This window comes from Sprattus sprattus, assembly GCF_963457725.1.
Source record: "Sprattus sprattus genome assembly, chromosome: 3".
In the NCBI taxonomy this organism is placed as follows: Eukaryota; Metazoa; Chordata; class Actinopteri; order Clupeiformes; family Clupeidae; genus Sprattus; species Sprattus sprattus.
In genome coordinates, this window is record NC_137922.1 from 41,824,505 (window position 1) to 41,844,951 (window position 20,447).

Sequence of the window (20,447 nt, forward strand, 5' to 3'; positions counted from 1 at the left end):
GATTTCTTCCCCTCCCTCATACTCACTCTTAGGCTTTTTTAATGATGCACTCTTACTCCCAGAGGTCATGGCTTTGAAGAAACAAGTGTCTCTTTTTACTCCGATGGTGCCTCTTTTTTGAAAACAAACCCTCTCAACACTGGAACTTTTATGCCAAGCATTATGACACTTTTGGGCTCCGAGCACTCAATATTGATTCGCAGCAAATTTAGATCAGGTAAGTGTCTCTGTGTTTATCCTCTTTGTCAGACATTTATGCATGTGATAAGACTAAATGACAAAAGTCATCACACTGTGTCGCGTTGTGATTGAAAACTTCTGCTCTACCTGTTAACCCGGCTTTGCACTTCGTCATGGCGACAGCGGGGTCGAGGTTGTTTCGGTTTCGTCGTTAAAAACACATTCTGGTATTCCACATCATGTTAAATCACGGCGAAGCATGCATGACTCAGATAGATAAGAGCCATATCTATGCACTCCTTCTCATCAGGGATTACTCTTAAGTATTTTTAGCTCGCAGGACTTTATTTCTATGAGGTCGGGAGATTATCAGTTGGTTGTGATGTGGGTGTGACCCACCGGTGACCTCACCTGTGTTTCCAAACTGTGTGTGGAGTGGAGTTAACCCCCACTCCCACCCCTGCCCCACTGTACCCCACACACACAGACACGTACACACACACACACACACACACACACACACACACACATTTACACACACACACACACACACACACACATTTACACACACACACACACCCACACACACACACACACACACACACAAGAAGCTGCTTCTCCAGACGTTGCTTTCTTTATCTCTGCCCTCTTCTTCAACCCTTATCTCCTACACTCTCTCCCCTGCCTTAACCCGCCTCTCTCTCTCTCTCTCTCTTACTCCCTTTCTCTCTTTCTCCCTCTCTCTCTCTATCTCTCCCTCTCTGCCATTCACATGTCCTGAGAATGGTGGTTGTGTTTACTCTCGTGCTGACACACATACTGTGTATGTTTCAGAAACCTCATGGAATTTATGTATATTGAACAATGCTGCCACCTCTCTGATAAAAGAGTCAATGGGGCAACGTTGCATTAGCTCCATAAAGGACGTATCGGCGTGTTTCAGTATCTCCTGCAAGTGTGCTTGTTGACAACGCGTGACAGTAGTCCGGGAAGTTTATGAGACTTAGAACAGAGAACCCAGAGGGTAGCCAAAATGCTTTAAAGCTAGGGTTGCCTGTGTGGACGGATTGATGTAAAGGCCGCTGTGATCTTTCTGCTTAGCAGTTTCCCACCAGGAACCGTTGACAAAATTGATCATTTCCTTCTTCTTGTTTAGAGCAACTTTGAAGGGGGGAGGGTGGGGGCTGATTGGAGGAAGGAGGGGTCGATGGCAGTGACCTACGCGGCTCTTTGGAAGCGAACATGTTAAGCTTCATGTGTGAGAGGCAGTACGATGAGAGAGAAAGAAAAAAAAAAAGCATAGAGAAAAACATTTAAAAGGCCGTTTGTTTTGAGTGCGGCACATTAGTGCGCTAATGTTCCGCAGATGTGAGGCTGTTTACCCGTCCCCCTACTGGACGGGCCAAGAGGGGGCCCTGTGCTGCCGACGCCACCGCCACTGCTGCTGCTGCTTCTGCTGCTGCTGCTGGGAGGCTGGTAGCCGGGGGGAGTCTGAGCGTCAGAGCCGGAGAGAGATAGGGATCTCTGCCTGCCTAAAGTCCCTGTGGACGAATCCCGCTCTCACTCCCACTCTTGAACCACAGCCGGACACTGTGTGTTTGTGTGTGTGTGTTGGTTTGTTATGTGTGTGTTTGTTTGTTGGGGGGTGGGGGGTGGGGGGTGGTCGTTAGGCAGAGGCTAGGACCCAACCCCCTTCCCGTCACATAGGGTGTACATTGATTGAGATTATGTAATGGTGTTTTACTTCAGCTAAACAGTGTGATTTCCCCCCTGAAATAATGAAGTTGGTTAAAGAATGCTCACCCTTTGGGTTTCTATAGCCACTTTCGCCAGTCTTTTGTGAAGTCCGATAGGGTCGCTGAAGCTGGTCGACTGCATTACACACTTCTACGAGATATCTGTAAAGCAACCTCTCACACCTTTCTTAAAATGTTATGTTACACATATGATTCAGGACTCTTGTCCTGGACACAGTAAGCTGCTACAACATTAGCGTTGTATCTAATCGCATACCTGTAACTGTAGTTGCCTGTTGAGAGATGGCTGTCTTCTCAGAGATAGAGTATATCACCGTTCTGTCGTCCAGTGATGATTGTGGAGAGCCAGGTGGCACAGGGTGTGCGAGTGCGGATGATAAATCAGCCCTGAGCCCCAATCGTAAACATGCCGGCAGTCGACAAGGATCATCAAGGGCGTGGTGAATTACCAAGAATCGGAACGCAACTCTTTACAGGGAAATTGTGTGTGTGTGTATATGAGTGTGTGGATCTCATGGAATGCATTTGTTGTTTCATTAGTTTAGGAGTATGTGCACGTGTGTGGTAAAGTTTGGCCGACTCAAAAGAACTCTGAAGGGTGTGTCGTCTTCTGCCCCTTCCTACTGCGTAATTCCCTTTCCAAAATTGCCAACCTCAACCCAGTCAGAATAACATGCCCTCAATACATACATACATCTTCACCACAAACCATCACTGCCATTAAAGAAAAGTTATCCTTGACCCAGCAAAAATGCGCTGCCAACAACAGGGAGTTTGGGGAGGCATTTCGACGGCGCACATTTGTGGGTTACGGCAAGGGTCTCCTGCTCCCATGGCAACAGCTGGGCAACGGCTGCTAGGGGGCTGTCATGAACTTAGCTTATGGCCGCATTGAGTCACCCAGACCACTTAAGTCGGGCAACAACTGATGCAAATTGCCCAGCGCCCCGGTGATCTGATGGAAGGATGGAAACATCCCACAAATGCCACTGGTATGTGGCTGTTAGTTGTATTGTCAGTTGGAGTATTCGAGTTGTTCTGGTCAGTTATATTCAAGTTGAGTGTTCAGGTTGACCTGCTCAGGAGTCTGATGAACTTAAATGTGTATGTATCCCTATATATTTGTGTATGTGTAAGGTGTGTGTATTTTTGAGTGTGTATGAGATTGTGAATGTGTAGGTTTTGTGTGTGGGGGTAAATGTGTAGGTTATGTGTGTGTGTGTGTGTGTGTTTGTGTGTGTGTATGTGTGTGTTTGTGTGTGTTTGTGTCTGTGTGAGTTTGTGTGTGTGTGACTGTGTTTGTGTGTCTGCTGGTCTAGGATGCTTGTTTATATATTTCATTAGTGAGGTCATGATGTAAAAGCTGTCCGATAGACTTTCACAGCATTGACTAGGGAGAGAGGGGGAAAATAAAGCAGTAATAATATTTGGACAGTCTAACATAATTGCCTTCAATCACTTTAGCCTGTTGTAAGAAGTATGCTGTTTGTGCAGGTATATGCCCCGCAGACAACTGGCCCGAGCTATTTTTAAGCCATTAACGCAACCATCTGGTTCCCATTGCAGTTAGTGATACACGATCCAGCGTGTCTTTAAAAGATGTGATCAGTCTTATTGAGAGCAATCATCGGTGATGGGATTTGGCCCTCCCTATCAGAACTCCCCCCAACACACATACATACACACACACACACACACACACTTGCACGCGTCTACCCTGGCTGAGGCGTACTCCCAGAGGGTTGACCGTGTTTCAGCTCCCCCTTACCCACCCACGCTGCCCCAGGAAGAGTGACAGTCATCCCGGCATTATCTGTGGCAGATAGGGTTTCATTGCCCTGGAATGAAACAGGTGAACTAATAGAATGTGGCCTTGGAGAGCGCTCTAAGGTGAAGCAGTCCACATGTACGACTGACGAGTGTCTATCAGAGTGATCCGTGAGGACGCTGGGTAATTGAGTTTGTTCGTCTGTTGTGGTCATGTAGTGTGTGTGTGTGTGTGTGTGTGTGTGTGTGTTTGTGTGTGTGTCTGACGTGTGTGTGTCTGTGTGTGTGTGTGCGTGCGTGCGTGCGTGCGTGCGTTCGTGCGTTCGTGTGTGCGTGCGTGTGTGTGTGTGTGTGTGTGCGTGCGTGTGCGTGCGTGTGTGTGCGTGTGTGCGTGTGTGTGTCTGTAATGTAAAGAGAAGCAGATGTTGCAAGCGGGCCTTAGCTCAGGTAGGGTGAAATGAGAAAATTCTTTGATCTGTGCTGATAACACTGAAAGGTCGTCTGCCTACAGGGACAAATGAACGGCAGCACATTTCTTACAGTGTCTCATCCAGACAGGTGAGCTAGCTTTAGGTTTGACATTCAGCTATTGAACTTACACATGCATAAAATCTAGTATGTACAAAAAATCACCAAATGATTGTCTATTAAAGGTGCTTTTACTTACTCACAACTTCAAGGTTGAATATGTTGGAGAGAGAGAGAGAAAGAGAGAGAGAGAATGAGCGATACATAAACTCAAAACAAAAAAAAACACTTTTGGGGTGACTAACCGCCGATGGTTTATCAGTTATGACCCCACTCCCCACCCCCCCAGCAGCCCTACGCCCTTTGGGACCACACACCAGTGCGATTTGTTTAAAAGCCAGAAGCTGTGTTTAACATACTCCAGCATCCTGTTTTAAAACATATTTTATGTTGTCGGCTTCAGTTCTCCATGTGTTTTTCCCCCTCTCTCACTCCCTTCATCCTATTTTGAATGTTTCCTGGGGTTAGTCAGTCATCTGCGTCGCCACAAGTGTCACAGACCTTTCCCAGGGGTCCCCTTTCTCGCCTCCCATCCCTCCCTGGTCTCTGCATGCTGGACGTCTCGTGTTTACCGCAGGTTGTGCTCAAACCCCCCCCAAAGAAAACCGCACACACACTAACACACACACACACAGAAAACATTCCCTGTGCATATCTGGTGTGGTTAGCTACCGCACACCAGCGTCCGCAGATTTTCCCAGCAGCCACACCAGAAGAGCCATGGAAAGGGTGGTGCAGGTCATTCTTTTGAAGTGAGTCAGTGACTCAGTCTGTCTCTTCCTCACTTTCTCTGTCTCTCTTTCATTCTCCCTCTCTCTCTCTCTCTCTCTCTCTCTCTGTTTCCTTTCTCTCCCTCCCTCCATCTCATCCTTCCACACCCCACAGTCTTGCAGTTGAGGCTCCAACAGAGGAGGACGAGGGAACAGCTGGCAGACCAGGGCATCATGCCTCGTGAGTAGCACCTTTCTCCGACCGACCCTCAGCAAACACCCCCCTTCATCCCCCAAATCTGCCCCCTTCCCCCCTCCACCCTGTTCATTTCCTCCCCTCCCCTCTCCCATCCTCCTCTGGTGCTCTGTGAAGTCATAGCACGTCTTCAGTGTGTCAAGTGAGCGTCATAGCATGCGTCATCCTGGATCTCATTGTGTGAAGAGTAGCAGAGGGTGAGATGGAGAGAGATGGAGGAAGAGATGGAGAGAGAGAGAGTTTGTGTGGTATGCATGTGTGGGTCTGTGTGGGAGAGTCTATGTAAACGACTATGCTGTGCATGTTTATCTGCTCAGTGTGACTTTGTGTGACTTTGTGTGTGTGTGTGTGTGTCTGTGTGTGTGTGTGTGTTAGAGAATGTCTGGGTATGTGTATGTGTATTTTCAAGAAGGTGAATGTGTTTATTTGTCAGTGTGTATGTTTGGTGTGTGCATGTGTGCGGATTTGTGTACCATCTGTAGCTGTGTGTATGTGTGTTGGTTTTTGAGTTTGTGTGTGTGTGTTTGTGTTTGTATGTGTGTGTTTGTTTGTGTGTGTGTGTGTGTGTGTGTGTGTGTGTGTGTGTGTGTGTGTGTGTTTGTGTGTGTGTGTGTGTGCGTGTGAGTGTGTGTCTGTGTGTGTGTGTGTGTGCGTGTGTGTGTGTGTGTGTGAGAGAGCGTGTATGTGTATTTGTGAGGGCATATCTGTTAGGATGCATTCACCGACCGTTCAGACAGGCTCATAAGTCTGTAACCTGACCCCCCGCTCCACCACCCCACCCCCCGCTCCACCACCCCACCCCACCCCAGCCCCCCTTCCTGTAGTCCGTGGCATTGGCCTGGCAGTGTGCCTCACGCACCTACCTCACGATAAAGCAGACCAACCCCAGCGGCCCCTGACACCTTGTGAAAGTTGATCTATGTGACAATGCTTTAAATTAGCCCTCCCCATCCCCCCACCCTCTCTCCCAAACATGCCCCCGGACCCCACCCACCCCCCCACCCCAGACTGAATGTACATGGTTGACTCAGTGGCCCTGGGGTTGATAACATGGTTAGTTCACTGAGGTTGTGATTACATATGTGCCATGGTAGATTAAAGTGTCCCATTTGTTTGCACTTACAGGTGATGACTGAAGGTTATGCATGAGGTTTACAATAGAATGTTTATTTGTTTGCCCCCTCAGTCGTCCACTAAAACATATTAGATGGAAGACTGATGTTTTGTAATTAAATAATAATAAAAGAAAGTTAGATTGCTGTCTTAATCTTTACAGTATAAATGGATTCTGCATTATTTCCCTTTACAGTTGCACAAGAAAAGTGTTCCAACAGAACTATTGAAGCATTTCTGTTCTATAAGCAGACAATGTATCATTGGAGCATATCTATTCTATAGGCAGACAGTGCATCATTGGAGCATATCTATTCTATAGGCAGACAGTGTATCATTGGAGCATATCTATTCTATAGGCAGACAGTGTATCATTGCACTTGGATTGGATTGGTATTTTTAAAAGGGGGCTGTTGAATGGTGTCTCTGGCACAGTTTGGGCCTTTTGCAGAAAGCCATAAGCATTAAGATAACCGGCAGTAAGTGTATGCGGGAAAGGAATCCAGAGGCCAGCCTAGTCCTATCAATTTCTCGGAGTCTGCCAGAGATAAAAGCTAAAGAGGGAGTAGGAGAAAAAAAAAGCTTCAAACCTAATTGGTCTGTGGACCTTTGAAAGGATTTTGCAAAGAACTATTTTCAATTGGTTTAAACGAGAGCGATCCATTTGTCTTGAGGTCTTCAGAACATTAATGGATTAGACTAGAATGTAACGCAGTGGTATTATATTATTTGGATGTGTATTAAAATGTCCACTTCCAGTGATGCACAACTGTTTGGTTTACTTGGTCACTCCCTTCTGTGGCTATACGTCCAAAGCTTCTGTTTCAAGAGATAATCTTCCTGGAATATTCTGCCTTTATGGTTTGGACCTGTAATATTTTCTTTTTGCCTCTGACAATGTCGTAGTGACCAACCCAGCTAACTATTTTTAGTTACGCACAGGAAACGATGTTAAATTCCTTGTGCTATTGGTTGGACACTTCACACAGTGGCCGCTGTCACATGCAAGTACTCACACCCAACAACCTTGCCTAAGGCCTAGCCTACAGGGTGCACTGCAATCATCATACTGATACTTAACAATACCTACCAACAAGAAGAAAGACGCCTTTGTGAGCATTTCACTGACACCTCCAGAAGACTCAACAGTGGCGTATGGCGTCCCAGACCCACCCCCCTCCATACTCACCATGGGTTAGAACACATGACAATACCAGAGACAACAACAAATACACCTCAGTATACAGCCAAGCATTACTGAGAGGCTTCCCCACAACAAGTGAATGCCAGTCCACCTTGGTTCTTCAGCTATTCTTAAGCCCCCATTGATTAAGGCGGCTTTAAGTATCCTCAGCTATACCCAGGTATGCTATACCTTAGGTATTCCTGCTATACTCAGCTATCATTAGGTTTGCTTAAAACCAGAAGATCTTTCAAAGTGTAAGAGTACAACATCAACACCACTCCAAGGTATCATTTGGAAACCCTGCTCTTCCTCCCCATTCTCTTTCTACAAGTTACAACTAAATCCCTCTTCTTAAGATTGATGTGTGTGTGTGCGCACGTGTGCGTTTGTGTGTGTGCGTGTAGTGAGTGTGTGTGTGTGTGTGTGTGTGTGTGTGTGTGTGTGTGTGTGTGTGTGTGTGTGTGTGTGTGTGTGTGTGTGTGTGTGTGTGTGTGTGTGTGTTGAAAGGGAGCAGGCTTGACAGGGCGTGTGTATGCGCTGTGTATACATTTCTTCAGAAACATCTGGTGTTTATTAGGCTCTTGAAAGCAGAAGTCAGGCCTCTCAGGGCTGGTCGGCGTGTGACCTGGGAGGAGCCAGCCGACAAATGCCTGGCTGTCTCGTATGTGTGAGTGTGTGTGTGTGTGTCTCTGTGTGTGCCTGTGTCTGTGTCTGACGGGATCACAGGTCCCAGCTACATCCTAGCAAGTGTTCCTGGTGGTTATAGTTCTCTAGCATCACTGTGCAGTGTATGTGTTGACATTTTGTGTAGTATTTGGTCAGCCCCATACCAAAGTAAAGGTGGACACACACACACACACACACACACACAAACAAACACAAACAAACACACACACACACATCATAGATTTGGCAGTGGTCTTCATTGTTACCCACGGCCTATAGTTTTAAATGAGATGGTTATGAATACACATTGTCATCTTTCAGCAGGTGGAGCAGGGGCAGTCTCAGCCTGGTATCCCGTTGGCATACACAACCTGGTCCCATGACAACCACACCAGCCAGTAGCTTTTCTTCCCTCGAGAATATTAACCTGTCAGGCCCCTTGTGTGTACGTCTGTTATGCAATCTTTTTAACCTGCGGCAAGCGAGTCCTGTCTGTTTAGCGTGAGGGATAGGGGTCAGAGGTCCTTTACATGGAAGGGACGGCGTAAAGGGGCTCCATCTAATCACCCCGGTTCAGACACTTCAGTTGGCAGGTCACAGAGCAACAGAGGCCCATTTGCAGAGATTAGGAAGCCGTTATCAGCAGTGGCTCTGCCATATCTGAGGCAGGGTTACTAATTACTGATGGGTGGGGGGGGTGAGGAGGGGTTAAGAATCAGTTGTCAGTGTAACCCATTGGTTCTGCTTCCCGGCTAAGTCGTCGTGGAGTGTGGATGGGAGTGTCGAGAGCTGTTGGTCTGGTCCATGTGTTCAGATTTGCATATTGATTATAGTTAGGAGATCGCGATGGGAAGCAACTACTTACAGTGAGCATGTGAAAAAGAATGTTGAAAAGAATGCAGAAACAACATAAAACTCATTGGGGGCTCTTATTTTGAAACACACCTGGAAAGTCTGGGGTGTATCGCTCTCCAATGTTGCTGTGATTCATATCCAAACTTTGATGAAAGACTAGTAGACATAACAAAAAAAAATAAGCAAAAAAAAAAAGAAATGAAGGGGGGGGAGTAGCTGACCAAAAAAAAAAACTCTTCTCACCACAACTTCCACCGTATTGCAATCAAGCTTGCAATTCAATCAAGCCCACTATCCAGCAAATGGTAATCAGTGCGAGGCAGAGAAACTGAGAGAGTGAGCCAGCACAGGTACTGCCAGACATTAATTATGTAGGATTTACTGACAAAATGTGCGCAGACGGACTAGACGATATGCGTGTATCACATTTATTTAGCTCGCTTTCATTTATTTTTCCAGCCTTGAAGAGCCCAGCTGCATTCCATGAGCAGAGGAAAAGTCTTGAGCGCTCCAAGGTTAGAGGCAGATGCCACACTGTCAATATTAATCCATCGACAACAGCAGAAACCTCCAGAAAACAAAGTGATTCACTTTCAAAAGCAATACAGGAGATCTAGTCTAGATTTTGTGCTTAAATGCAGCTCCCCTTATGGTATGAAGTAATTTAAAGACTCGATTGAATCTACAACTCTACCTCAATATATGAGATCTTCTTGTACTGTTAGCTGACAGTGAATTGGAAAGACACTTAAAGATAAAACACACTTAATCAAGAAAGACTAAACAACTTAACCACTTTGACTCAATAGTGTAAATACTGAAAATGTAATTGGTTAAACTGAATTTGTAGTTGACTTGCATGTCTACTAGCCAAAGTCCAGTGAAACAACATTAAAGCTACGCCTAATTTCAGATTCGATAATTGGTTATGTTAATATTTTGCAGACCGGGGATTACTTAAAACATAAAATCAGAAGTAGACCAGAGAAGTCAGACCTGGTCAAGATGCGAATATTACCAGGTAAGACCCACAGTTTAGCTTTCTTGATAACAATGGCTTCAAAGAGCAACTAAACCAAAACAAGGCTTACAACAATACATGTGCATGCAAATAACCACCTCCATGCGCTCCTCCGGCCTACCCCCATGTTTTCGAAATGCAAAAAACGTGATCTCGGCGACTGTGGTGGAGATATACAAAAACATGTTTGCCAAACACAAACATACTGCATGGCTCTTGGCTGACGCGCCCTCACATACATACACACACACACAAACACACACACTGCATGTGTGTTTACCCGTGAGGCATTCTGACACCACTGCTGTAAGCCGACGGCGCTTGGTCGCCGTTGACTGATTGCTCTGGGTGCGCCTCGACTTGGAAGCACACACAATAACTGTTTACTCTACCGGCAGATCACTTGCGCTCACCCTCCCTCTCCCTCTCTCTCGCTGTAACTGCATCATGTATGTGGCCCTGCGGAATGCCTTTGCATCAGTCTCAGAAGTGGGGGGGGATTAATAGATGTCACGATTGTTTTGTTTACCGCACAGATTCGGCATCCAGCGAGGGCTCGCCTACACACCGCGAAACTCCAACGAAATTAAAACGGGCCCGGCTTGCGGACGACCTTAACGAGAAAATCGCTCTCAGGCCTGGTCCTCTGGAGCTGGTCGAAAAGAATATCATTCCTGCCGACTCGACCGTTAAAGAGGCGGTCATGAGAGGTATCACAGTGGGAAAATGAGAAGAGTTGGAATGCTTTTCAACTGCGTGAGAAATACCTTGTGACTAGAACTGTGACTAAAACACGTATTTGAGTGTAAAATGCTGCCCCTTCTCTTCACCGCACATTCATCTCTACTCAACCTCAACGTTTCATCTGCATCCCTCTACTTGTCCTAAAATATTCATCCAGGCACAAACTGACCTTGCTTTGTAGACGGTCCTGGACTTGCAATAGCAGGGACGCTAATATATAGCAAGGATTCGGTAGTCGTGCTGTGGCAGAATTCATCACTACTCATCCTAACAACGGCCCATCTAAATCCCTGTAAACATTGCTCTGAAATAACAACACGATTTTTGGAACAAATAATCTTTTTGCTGTTTGCTAGGCATTTATCAAACTTAATGAAGAACAGTCTTGTTGTGACATTCAATATATTTGGAAATCTCAGACGAACATTGAGCTTTTGTTATGTTGATGACTTCACTGATGGGGGGATTAATATTCTGGTATGTAACAAAATCAAGAAGTCTCAAAACATGACAGGGATAACTGTATTATCTCAAAGTTATTTGTCAAAGCATAAATTCCACCATCAGGTTGGGTTGTGCTCGGATTTAAATAAACAGTCTTGACGTGATTGCGGTTGCTTCCAGGGACCAACAATAACAACGCATGTCTGCATGTCAAGGTTCTTTGACATTTTCATCATCTCTGTCTGACGCTTCACTCAGTGCAACGCGCAGCTATTCTGGAAATGTTTGGGAAGAATTCCTTAGCATCCCTCCGTCTCAGGTCCCCCTCTCTTCCTCCTTCATCCCGTTCCTAACAAACAACATTTGATTTACAGGGTTGTTCTCCTTCCCTCACCACCGTTAGATTGCAACATGTTTACAATGCTGCATGTCACAGCAAAGTTGTTGCATTGGATCCCCTTGATGTTATGTTTTGTTTTGTTTTTGTTTTTTTGTCATACACACTCAAAAGCATCCTCTCTCCTCTATCCTCCTGCCGTCGCTGGGGCAAACGAATTGCATAAGCCACCCGCCGTTAGGTTGGGCGGCTTGTTAGTTTACATTATCCCTCTACAAAAAGAAGCGTGTTTTACGGAGACAAACAGCAGCTGTATTTAGATCTACCCTCTTTCTCAAGATCAAATGAACGTGGGCTCCCCCCGTTTCGCCCTCCCCTCCCCCACCCCTCCTTTCCCCTCCGACTCTGTTTTGACTACACATGATTTATATGGCTCCAGCGAACCACCTACAAAGGTGGCTGACAAGACATGGCTGTTCCCCAGCTGTCTGTCGTCCACGGGGCCCCGAGACCCCTAAAGCTGCAGATGCCCCCAAAGTCCTTTGTTTGTACGTCTGCAAGACCGCAACGTGTTTTACTGAGGGCCCTGCGGTTTGTGGGACAGAGATGGCTTGCAGAGCAAACTCTTTTTTTTATCACAAAATTGTACTAGAGCAGAGAGGAACGAGGAAACTGGATTTCAGGTCTGTTTAAACTGAGGCCCTAACTGGTTAAGTTGGATACATTGCAGAACTCCCCCTGCTAATCTTTTTTTGTTAGTCGTGCAGTTGTACAGATAGAGTATCTGGGAGAAAGGAGTAATCAGCAATCAGCTGTGGGCCTGTTCACAGTGACCTCAGATGACAAAATGGGTAGATAGGTTGCAGTCAGGTGTCCCCCGCGTCTTGTTATGGTGGGCGAGCGTGGGGCCAATATCAACAGGTGGAGGAAATAACACCAGGGGTCACTCTGCCCCGACGTTCAGCGACAAGCCGCCCAGCACTCGGCTCGCGACCAAGAGTGCGATAGAGGAGTGTGGCGGGGCGTGATTGAAACCAGGGTCTGTGCTTTCTGGCAAGTCACATGTTGAGATACCAGAATGAAACTCGCTCAGCCTCCAAACCCCCCCCCCCCCTCACTCCTCAAAATACACAAACAAGCACACAGGGACTCAAATACACAATCAGACAAGAACATGGACATACACTCACACACACACACACACACACACACACACACACTTACACATTTTCACACACACCACACGAGCACTTAGGGACACATTCCCTGACAACACACACACACACATGCACACACACACACACACACAGTCTCACTCACAGAAAAATGCACGCAGGCATGGCACACACATACACACACACACTCACAGTATCCCTGTAGTAACCTCTGAGCTGACCTCTGCTGCTGATAGAGGGTAGCCTTCATTGCTGTTGTTATCTCGAGTCCCTCCACAGTGAAGTGGTCTACTCAGTCTTTCCCAACTACATCCTGGCACCTCCAGGCCAATTGTTTGACTAGGTGGCAAGTGACAAAAGAATGGCAGACTGCAACAATGCCCAGGCCCATTGTGTTAAACGCCACCAAACACTTACGCACACATTCAACTGAAATGCATGTGTGCTCACACACACAAACCTTTAAAGCAGTCTGTCCAACATTATTTTTCTATTTTTCTTTAAGTGCACATGACAATAATGATCCTCTCTTTAGATCTTTCTAATGTTGATCCTCTTTTCTTTTTCTTTTTTTTCAATCGGTTCATCTCCACACATAATCTGCGTTTCTTCCTGTCTTCTTCTCCTTGTTCTGTTTTCATCCCCCCCCCCCCTCCTCCCCAACATCTTGTGTACTCCACTTATCTGCCTGTGTGTGGTACTCTCCTCTCACAGTCCGGCCCGCTATCTTTATTTATCCCTGCAGTGAACCATGGGAAGTTCCCCAAGCAGGAGGACTCGTACGCCTTTGAGGAGGACAGCAGCAGTGAGAGCCTGTCCCCCGACCATCCCCTGAGTGACGAGTCCCAGGGCTCGGCAGGCCCCCTCACCGAGACAAAGGGCAACGCATCGCCCTCCTCCTCCTCCTCCCTCACGAGCCCACCACAGGTGAGGTGCTGTGCTGCTGCACACACACACACACACACACACACACACACACACACACACGCACAAAACACAGAACTCATAAAACCGAACTAAAACGTCTGATCTGGGATCTTATGGCCAGCTGAGTAAACATTCGTCTGAAGCAAAGGTACTTTTGTGGTGCAAGCTTTTCTGTCTGTGTTTTAAAAAAAGAGTCAGGGTTTCATTAAACTGGGTGGTGTCTGTTCAAATAGAACGGAATTGAATTCACCAACCATGTAATGTAACTCAGCAGTGAGGGCTTGCTGAGTTCCCAACAGAATTGTCAATTTGTAAATGACTGTAATCTCTTAGATGAGTCTGCCCCCTGTTGTCACATGGGGAAGTGCAGTGTTCTGCTCAGACTCTTGAGAGACCGTTACCCAGTCTATGACAGGTCTTTGGCAGAGGGCCCACTCTCGAAATGCCAGTCTCTCTCTCTCTCTCTCTCCCTCTCCCTCTCTCTTGAAGTGGAAAGAGAGGGTACCAAGGGTACTTTTTCCCCCCCTTCTCTCCACTATGGCTCCAGGCATGACAAACCTTCGGCCATGCTCTCATAAATGAGTCAGATGCCAGGAGACTCCATGTCCTCACGTGGAGCCTGGAGCCATGTGCCTGTGGCTGCCATTTCCTCTACGCCTCAGCCCACTCCCCCAAAGCAGACATTACCATGATAGTTGGTTTTTACGGCCCTGATATCATCTTTCTATGGGCAATTTGTATTCTGCCAAAAGAATATAACAGTACACAGTTTCAGTGGTAGGAAGTTTTTTTTATTGAGGAAACTGAAAATGATGAGAGTTTTTTATTATTAATTTTTGTATTTTGTTTTTCAGGGATCCCACTGCAGTGATTCTGTCAATCATGGTCAAGCGGAGAATGCTCTGGAGTCAAACAGCAAACTAGCCACAGCTCCTATCCCTGTCCCTGCCATAGTCAAGGTAAGGCAGACCTTCTCTGAGGGCTTCTGACTCGCCACCTTATTTAAAGGTCATTCACTCAAACTGCACTTGGACAGATTTACAATTGGCCCCTCATAATTCCTTCATAATAATGAATAAAAAATAATGCATTCACTTCACCAATCATCATGCCCTTATGAATTCATTTACTTATCTAATCCCCCCCCCCCTAAAAAAAAGCCCCCTAAGACATCAGACAAAAACCGCCACAAGAAGCCCAAAGACATCAAGCCCAAAGTCAAGAAGCTGAAGTACCACCAGTACATCCCCCCCGACCAGAAGGCGGAGAAGTCCCCTCCGCCCATGGACTCGGCCTACGCCCGGCTGCTCCAACAGCAGCAGCTCTTCCTGCAGCTACAGATCCTCAGCCAGCAGAAGCACCAGCAGCAGCAGCAGCACTCCCAGTGCCCCCAGCAACAGCAACAGCAACAGCAACAGCAACAGCAGCATCATCACCAGTCCCAGAGCTTCAGCTACCAGCCTCTGCACCAGCAGCAAGGCAACAGGTCAGTCTGAAAATGTATTTGATGAAACAAGAGGTTATTTTCTATTCCTTTGTCTGTCCTTTTTTATTTTCTGCTTTTGAGCTTGCCGCGGTGATATAGATATAGACTTCACTTAGTTAGGGGCTAAATTCGATACTATTCAAAATGAGTCTAAAATATTATAGATGAACATCATTGTAAATCACCAGACATTTATCATTAAAAGATAATGTCATTACTGATCGATAACTGTTGTGACAGCACCATTTATATTTCTGTATAGTAATTGTATTGACACGTCCAACTCATTCCTCTGATACGAGGTCTTCTGAGAAGTTCATGAATGTCCCAGTGTCTTTCCCACCTGGGCGACTGTTAAGCTGCATGGCCTTCTGTCCACCAGGCAGTCCAGTGAGCAGTTGTCCACGTGTAGCTCGAGTGCCCCTAGCAGTACAGTGAGCAGCTCCTCGTCTCCAGTGAAGACCACCTACTGCAGTCCAACCGCTGTCAACGCTGTCAAGCCCGGCCCTCTGCCTCCCAACCTCGATGACCTGAAAGTATGTGTCAGTTTATATACATAAAACATATATACAGTATATACTGTAAAAGAAATGTCTTCAATCTGTTTTTTAGATTAACTTTACCAAATGTAGTTTTGTCACAAATACAGTTTTATTCTGTTCTAACCTATTATTCAATTGCCTGCTTTTCATTGTCAAACCTCATGGTATTAATTGTGTTACTATGCCACTTAAGGTGTCTGAGCTGAGGCAACAGTTGAGAATCCGGGGTCTCCCAGTGTCGGGAACCAAGACCGCCTTAATCGAGCGGCTCCGCCCCTTCAGAGACCCCATCTCCGGCTCGCCCTCACAGCCCGGCGACATCACCACGGTGACGTTCCCCGTGACGCCCACCGGCTCGCTGTCCTCCTACCAGTCGCCGAGCTCGTCCAGCGCCATGTCGCACGGCGGCTACTACCCCTTCTGCAGCACCAGCTCCACGCCGCCCATCTCGCCCGCCTCGTCCGACCTGTCGGTCAGCGGCTCCCTGCCGGACAGCTTCAGCGACGTCACCATGTCCTCGCCGCAGTTCGGCCTCCAGGCCTCCCCGGGCCAACTTAGCGCCGACGAGAGCCTGGCGGGTGGCCTCGGAGGAGGAGGAAGCAATGGTGGCTGTCACGGGACGGGGGGCGGAGGAGACGGTGGGCCGGGGCAGGATGCTGAGAAGGACAAGATGTTGGTGGAGAAGCAGAAGGTGATCGAGGAGCTGACGTGGAAGCTGCACCAGGAGCAGCGGCAGGTGGAGGAGCTACGCATGCAGCTGCACAAGCGTAAGCGCACCCACGGCTTCCAGGACCAGATCCCCCCTCCTCCTCCTCAGTCAGCTACTCCTCATCTACCCCTGCTGCCCCAGGGCCAGGGCAACCCACTGGGCCCTCATCATGGCCAGCAACCGCACGGCCTCCACCTGCACCCCCCAAACCCCAACCAGATGCAGCACTTCTACGCCAATGTATCGGTCAAGCAGGAGCACGTCGCCTCCAGCTGCCCTTTGGCCTCCAAGACCATGAAGAACGGCGGCGGGCACCCCAACGGTGGCGGCAGCAGCAGCTGCATGGAGGGCATGGGGCACTGTGGCATGATGGGAGCCCTGCCGCGGTGCCCGGAGGCCCCGCCATCACGGAGCCCCACAGGCCTCTCTGCCTTCCTCAGCCCCCAGTGTTCCCCACAAGACTCACCGGGCACCAAGACTTCCAGCAGCCCCCAGCCAAACAGCCTGTCCTCGTCACCCAACCACCCCTACATGATGTCGCCCCCTATGGGCAGGGATGGCTGTGCCCACTCCCAAGGCGGCACTAGGCCTCGCAACATGCTGGTACAGTACCTTATTTATTGGCAAGTTGAATACTGTGTGTGATATAATATAATAGTATGCAATATGTGGTGAATAATAGTATTTGATGTCATAATACAAACAACATGATGGTACAACAAAACATACTTATAGTTAATATTTACTTATATATTATATTATGACACAAGTAGTGCAAACTGAAGTGTGTTGATCTTCCTCCTGACTTTGTAACAGTTAATAAAGAACCTTTGACCCGAGCTAACACATGCCCATGTGTTTTCCTCTTTCACAGATCCAGCAGAAGAATGTCAGTCAGTCCTTAAACTGCCCCTATCCCTCTGACCAGAGAGGTCTGCAGGCCATATACACCAGCCCAACTGATTTGGGCCTCAATGAAAGAGCCACCTCCAAAGCCAAAAGCCCCCACATGCAGCCCAAGGTGTGTGATAACGACAGTGCACAAAACTTTATTTAATACTTAGAACTATAAGGAAATCAGCTTACAGAACTACTCAAGTATATGCTGACTAATCACCATAAAACTACTGGTGGATTCATCAACATTTGTGAGTTCGGGGCAGTCAGCAATTCAGTGCGCTTTCACCATGTAAAAGTTAACATCAGGGATTACCAACCACATACACTATGTATCGCTCACTACCTTTCATTTTAACAGCTCAACTCACAAATCATATCACAATCACATAAATTAATTTCATCCCCTTCCTCAGCCAACGTTTCTGCATTGTATTTCTCCTTCTCACCCCATCCATAGACAGACAGCTTCATCTCTCTCAGTCCTCTCTCATCCACCCTTTAACATCATGCCCCGTCTATCTCCTCATGTAGATGGCAGTTATGCACTCACCCCGGCACCCCGGCCCCAAGTGCCCCATCACCTCCACTGCCTTCTGTAGCTCAGAACCCGCTGCATCCAAGATTAAACAGCCCCCCTGCTATGAGGATGCAGTCAAGCAGGTAAAACAGATCAGCTTCCCCCTAACGCTGCGCAACCCCACCCCCACCCCTCCAACCCCCCTCCTCGATCCACCTCTGGGCACCACCCGCTAACAGCTAACTGCTAATCACTAGGTAGCTTTCACTCCTCAACTTCCATTGTAAGTTTAGCTGGTTCACAAAGCCCTTTAGCTTAGCACCACCGGCCCTAAGTTTTCCCTGCACCCTGATACAAGGTGTTGTGACATGACTGGATTTATGAGGGACATGCCATGTGAAAATGAAACAGTAGGGTGGGTGGCTGGGGGGTTAGCTGCTGTGTACGCTGCAATCATAACAGCAGCATCTGCTAGTAATACATGACACTATTAATTGAAGTAGACTAAACAATCCACTTTCGATATGAACAGGAAGTATGTTTTGCTCATTGGCATGTCCATATTTACTAAACTGAACTTGTGAACCCGTATTGCAGGTCATCACTGTTGTAGTACCTTGAAGTTGTATAGTTATTTGCTAAGTTTAAATGTCCTGGTTGCTAGCAGTAGAAATACAGATCTGCCAGTGGCAAACATCTCAGCCACAGATGGCTTGAATGATTGAAGCTCAAACACCTTCCTGTGTTTCAGCAACTGACTAGAAGTCAACAGATGGATGAGATTCTCGACGTACTCATTGAAAGTGGAGGTGAGTGGATAACTTTTACGTTCACATTTGCCATATACAGTACATCTGCTAAATGGTAAACCCTTTTATGATTAGATTAACTATAATGTTTTGCCTGTAATTTCAGAGGTGTTAAATAGTAGTGTTGGAATTGTTTTTCCGTGTCTTGATGGAAATGAATCACTGTCTTGAAACTGAAACCCGTTGGAGCCTGACCTCCCACTGATTGCCACCCTCAGTCACAAGGGCTATATATCACCCTTTAATGAACTCCAGCCTTGGCCTGGACACAGTCATTAAATCCCCTGTGCTGTGTGCTATGTTCCCCTCCCTCCCTCCCTCCATCCCCTCCCCTTCCCTCTCCTCGCCTTCCCTTTCTCTTCCAAGAAATGCCGGCTAACGCCAAGGACGAGAGGTCCTGTGTAACCAAAGTTGTGCCTCACCTTACAGTGTCAGCGGGCAGTGCCAGTGGCATCGCAGTGCCCAAGTTCCATAGACACTATGGCCACATGTCGCCCTCCCAGATGTCCTTCGAGCACGGTGTGAGCCATGGGGACTGCCACCTTGAGGCACTGTTGAGCAGTCCCGTGAGCCGGCAGGGCGACATCGTCCTGCTCAAGATCGGCAGCGACGAGGGCCCAGTGGAGGAGGCTGGCAACAGCAGCTTCGTCAGCTCCCACCACGATGACAAGATGCTTGGCAACCGTGACATGATGGACACCCCGCTGTCGCCGATGGCCACCAAGGTGTCGCCCGTCCCAACTGACGGCCAGGGCCTCGGGATGACATTCACGGAATCGCCGTGGGAGACCATGGAATGGCTGGACCTGACTCCGCCCAGCTCGGCCACGGCATTCAGCGCCATGCCTCCGTCCGGGCCGAGCATCTTCAACACGGAGTTCCTGGACGTGACTGACATCAACTTGAACTCCGCAATGGATTTGCACCTGGAGCACTGGTAAAGTTTACCAAAGAAACTGAGATAGAGAGGGAGAGATACAGAACCTGCCCGACTCAGACAACCAGCCTTGAACTGTACAGTTCCGTGCCTTTGTGCCATTTTGTTACTCTTTATGACTCCATGTTAAATCCAGTTGCTTCTATAAAATGACACAGCACCTGCACACAACACATCAAACATCTTTGTCATTCTGGATGGATTTTGATCAGGTCTTTCCATTGAATGTAAAGGACAAATTCACCAACGTTGCCTTATCGAAAACCCTTCCATTTTTTTAGAGTAGTTTTGCAGTTGCTATGGATTTTTTCATGGTCCATTAAAACTTGAAACCCATGTTTTGACTTCTGGGGTAATGATATGTTTGTATTACTGGAAACAAGAAAAATCTACAAACAGAATTGGACATAAGAGAAAAAGCGAAACCATAAATGTTACAAAACTATGATTGTTACAACGATGAAGAATTTGTAAATATTACACTGTATTATTCAGAGGAAAAATATATACCCAGCCAGTTGTGTGGTGTTGAAAGGTACACAGCAGAAGACATACTATTTTTATCATCTACTCCAATATTCTATTGTACATATGGGAATGTTCACATTGCACCTTGAGTAGTATAGACCTTACCACACATTACTTATTTTTGCATATATTGTTGTTGCAGCGTAAATCACGCTATATTCTGAGTGAGCATTTTTTTATCCCTTTTGCTGAACTGCAGACTGCCAACTTAAGTGCCTTTCTATGAACAGAGAGAGACTCTGACATCCTATTTCGGAACATAAAACACGACTACAGCAATCTTTGATCAATGTGACTTCACTCAGAATCACTGGAGGACTGCCAAGGACTAAAAAGTCAACTGCTAGAGGTCA

The 20,447-nt window shown here is 47.2% G+C and overlaps 1 protein-coding gene across 2 annotated transcripts; it reads left to right on the forward strand.

Moving 5' to 3' along the window:
• Positions 1–97: 97 nt before the first annotated feature.
• Positions 98–20,005, forward strand: myocd (myocardin). Of its 2 annotated transcripts, XM_080835901.1 has the most exons (13): positions 98–217; positions 5,118–5,183; positions 9,478–9,533; positions 9,964–10,039; positions 10,576–10,749; positions 13,485–13,666; positions 14,521–14,625; positions 14,827–15,152; positions 15,535–15,688; positions 15,888–17,006; positions 17,278–17,424; positions 18,572–18,629; positions 19,059–20,005. In XM_080835901.1, exons 1-13 carry the CDS (start codon positions 151–153, stop codon positions 19,568–19,570), a joined length of 3,042 nt encoding a protein of 1,013 aa, XP_080692027.1. In that variant the 5' UTR covers positions 98–150; the 3' UTR covers positions 19,571–20,005. The 2 variants fall into 2 exon arrangements, with proteins under 2 accessions (XP_080692027.1, XP_080692028.1); XM_080835902.1 differs by lacking the exon at positions 10,576–10,749.
• Positions 20,006–20,447: the final 442 nt, after the last annotated feature.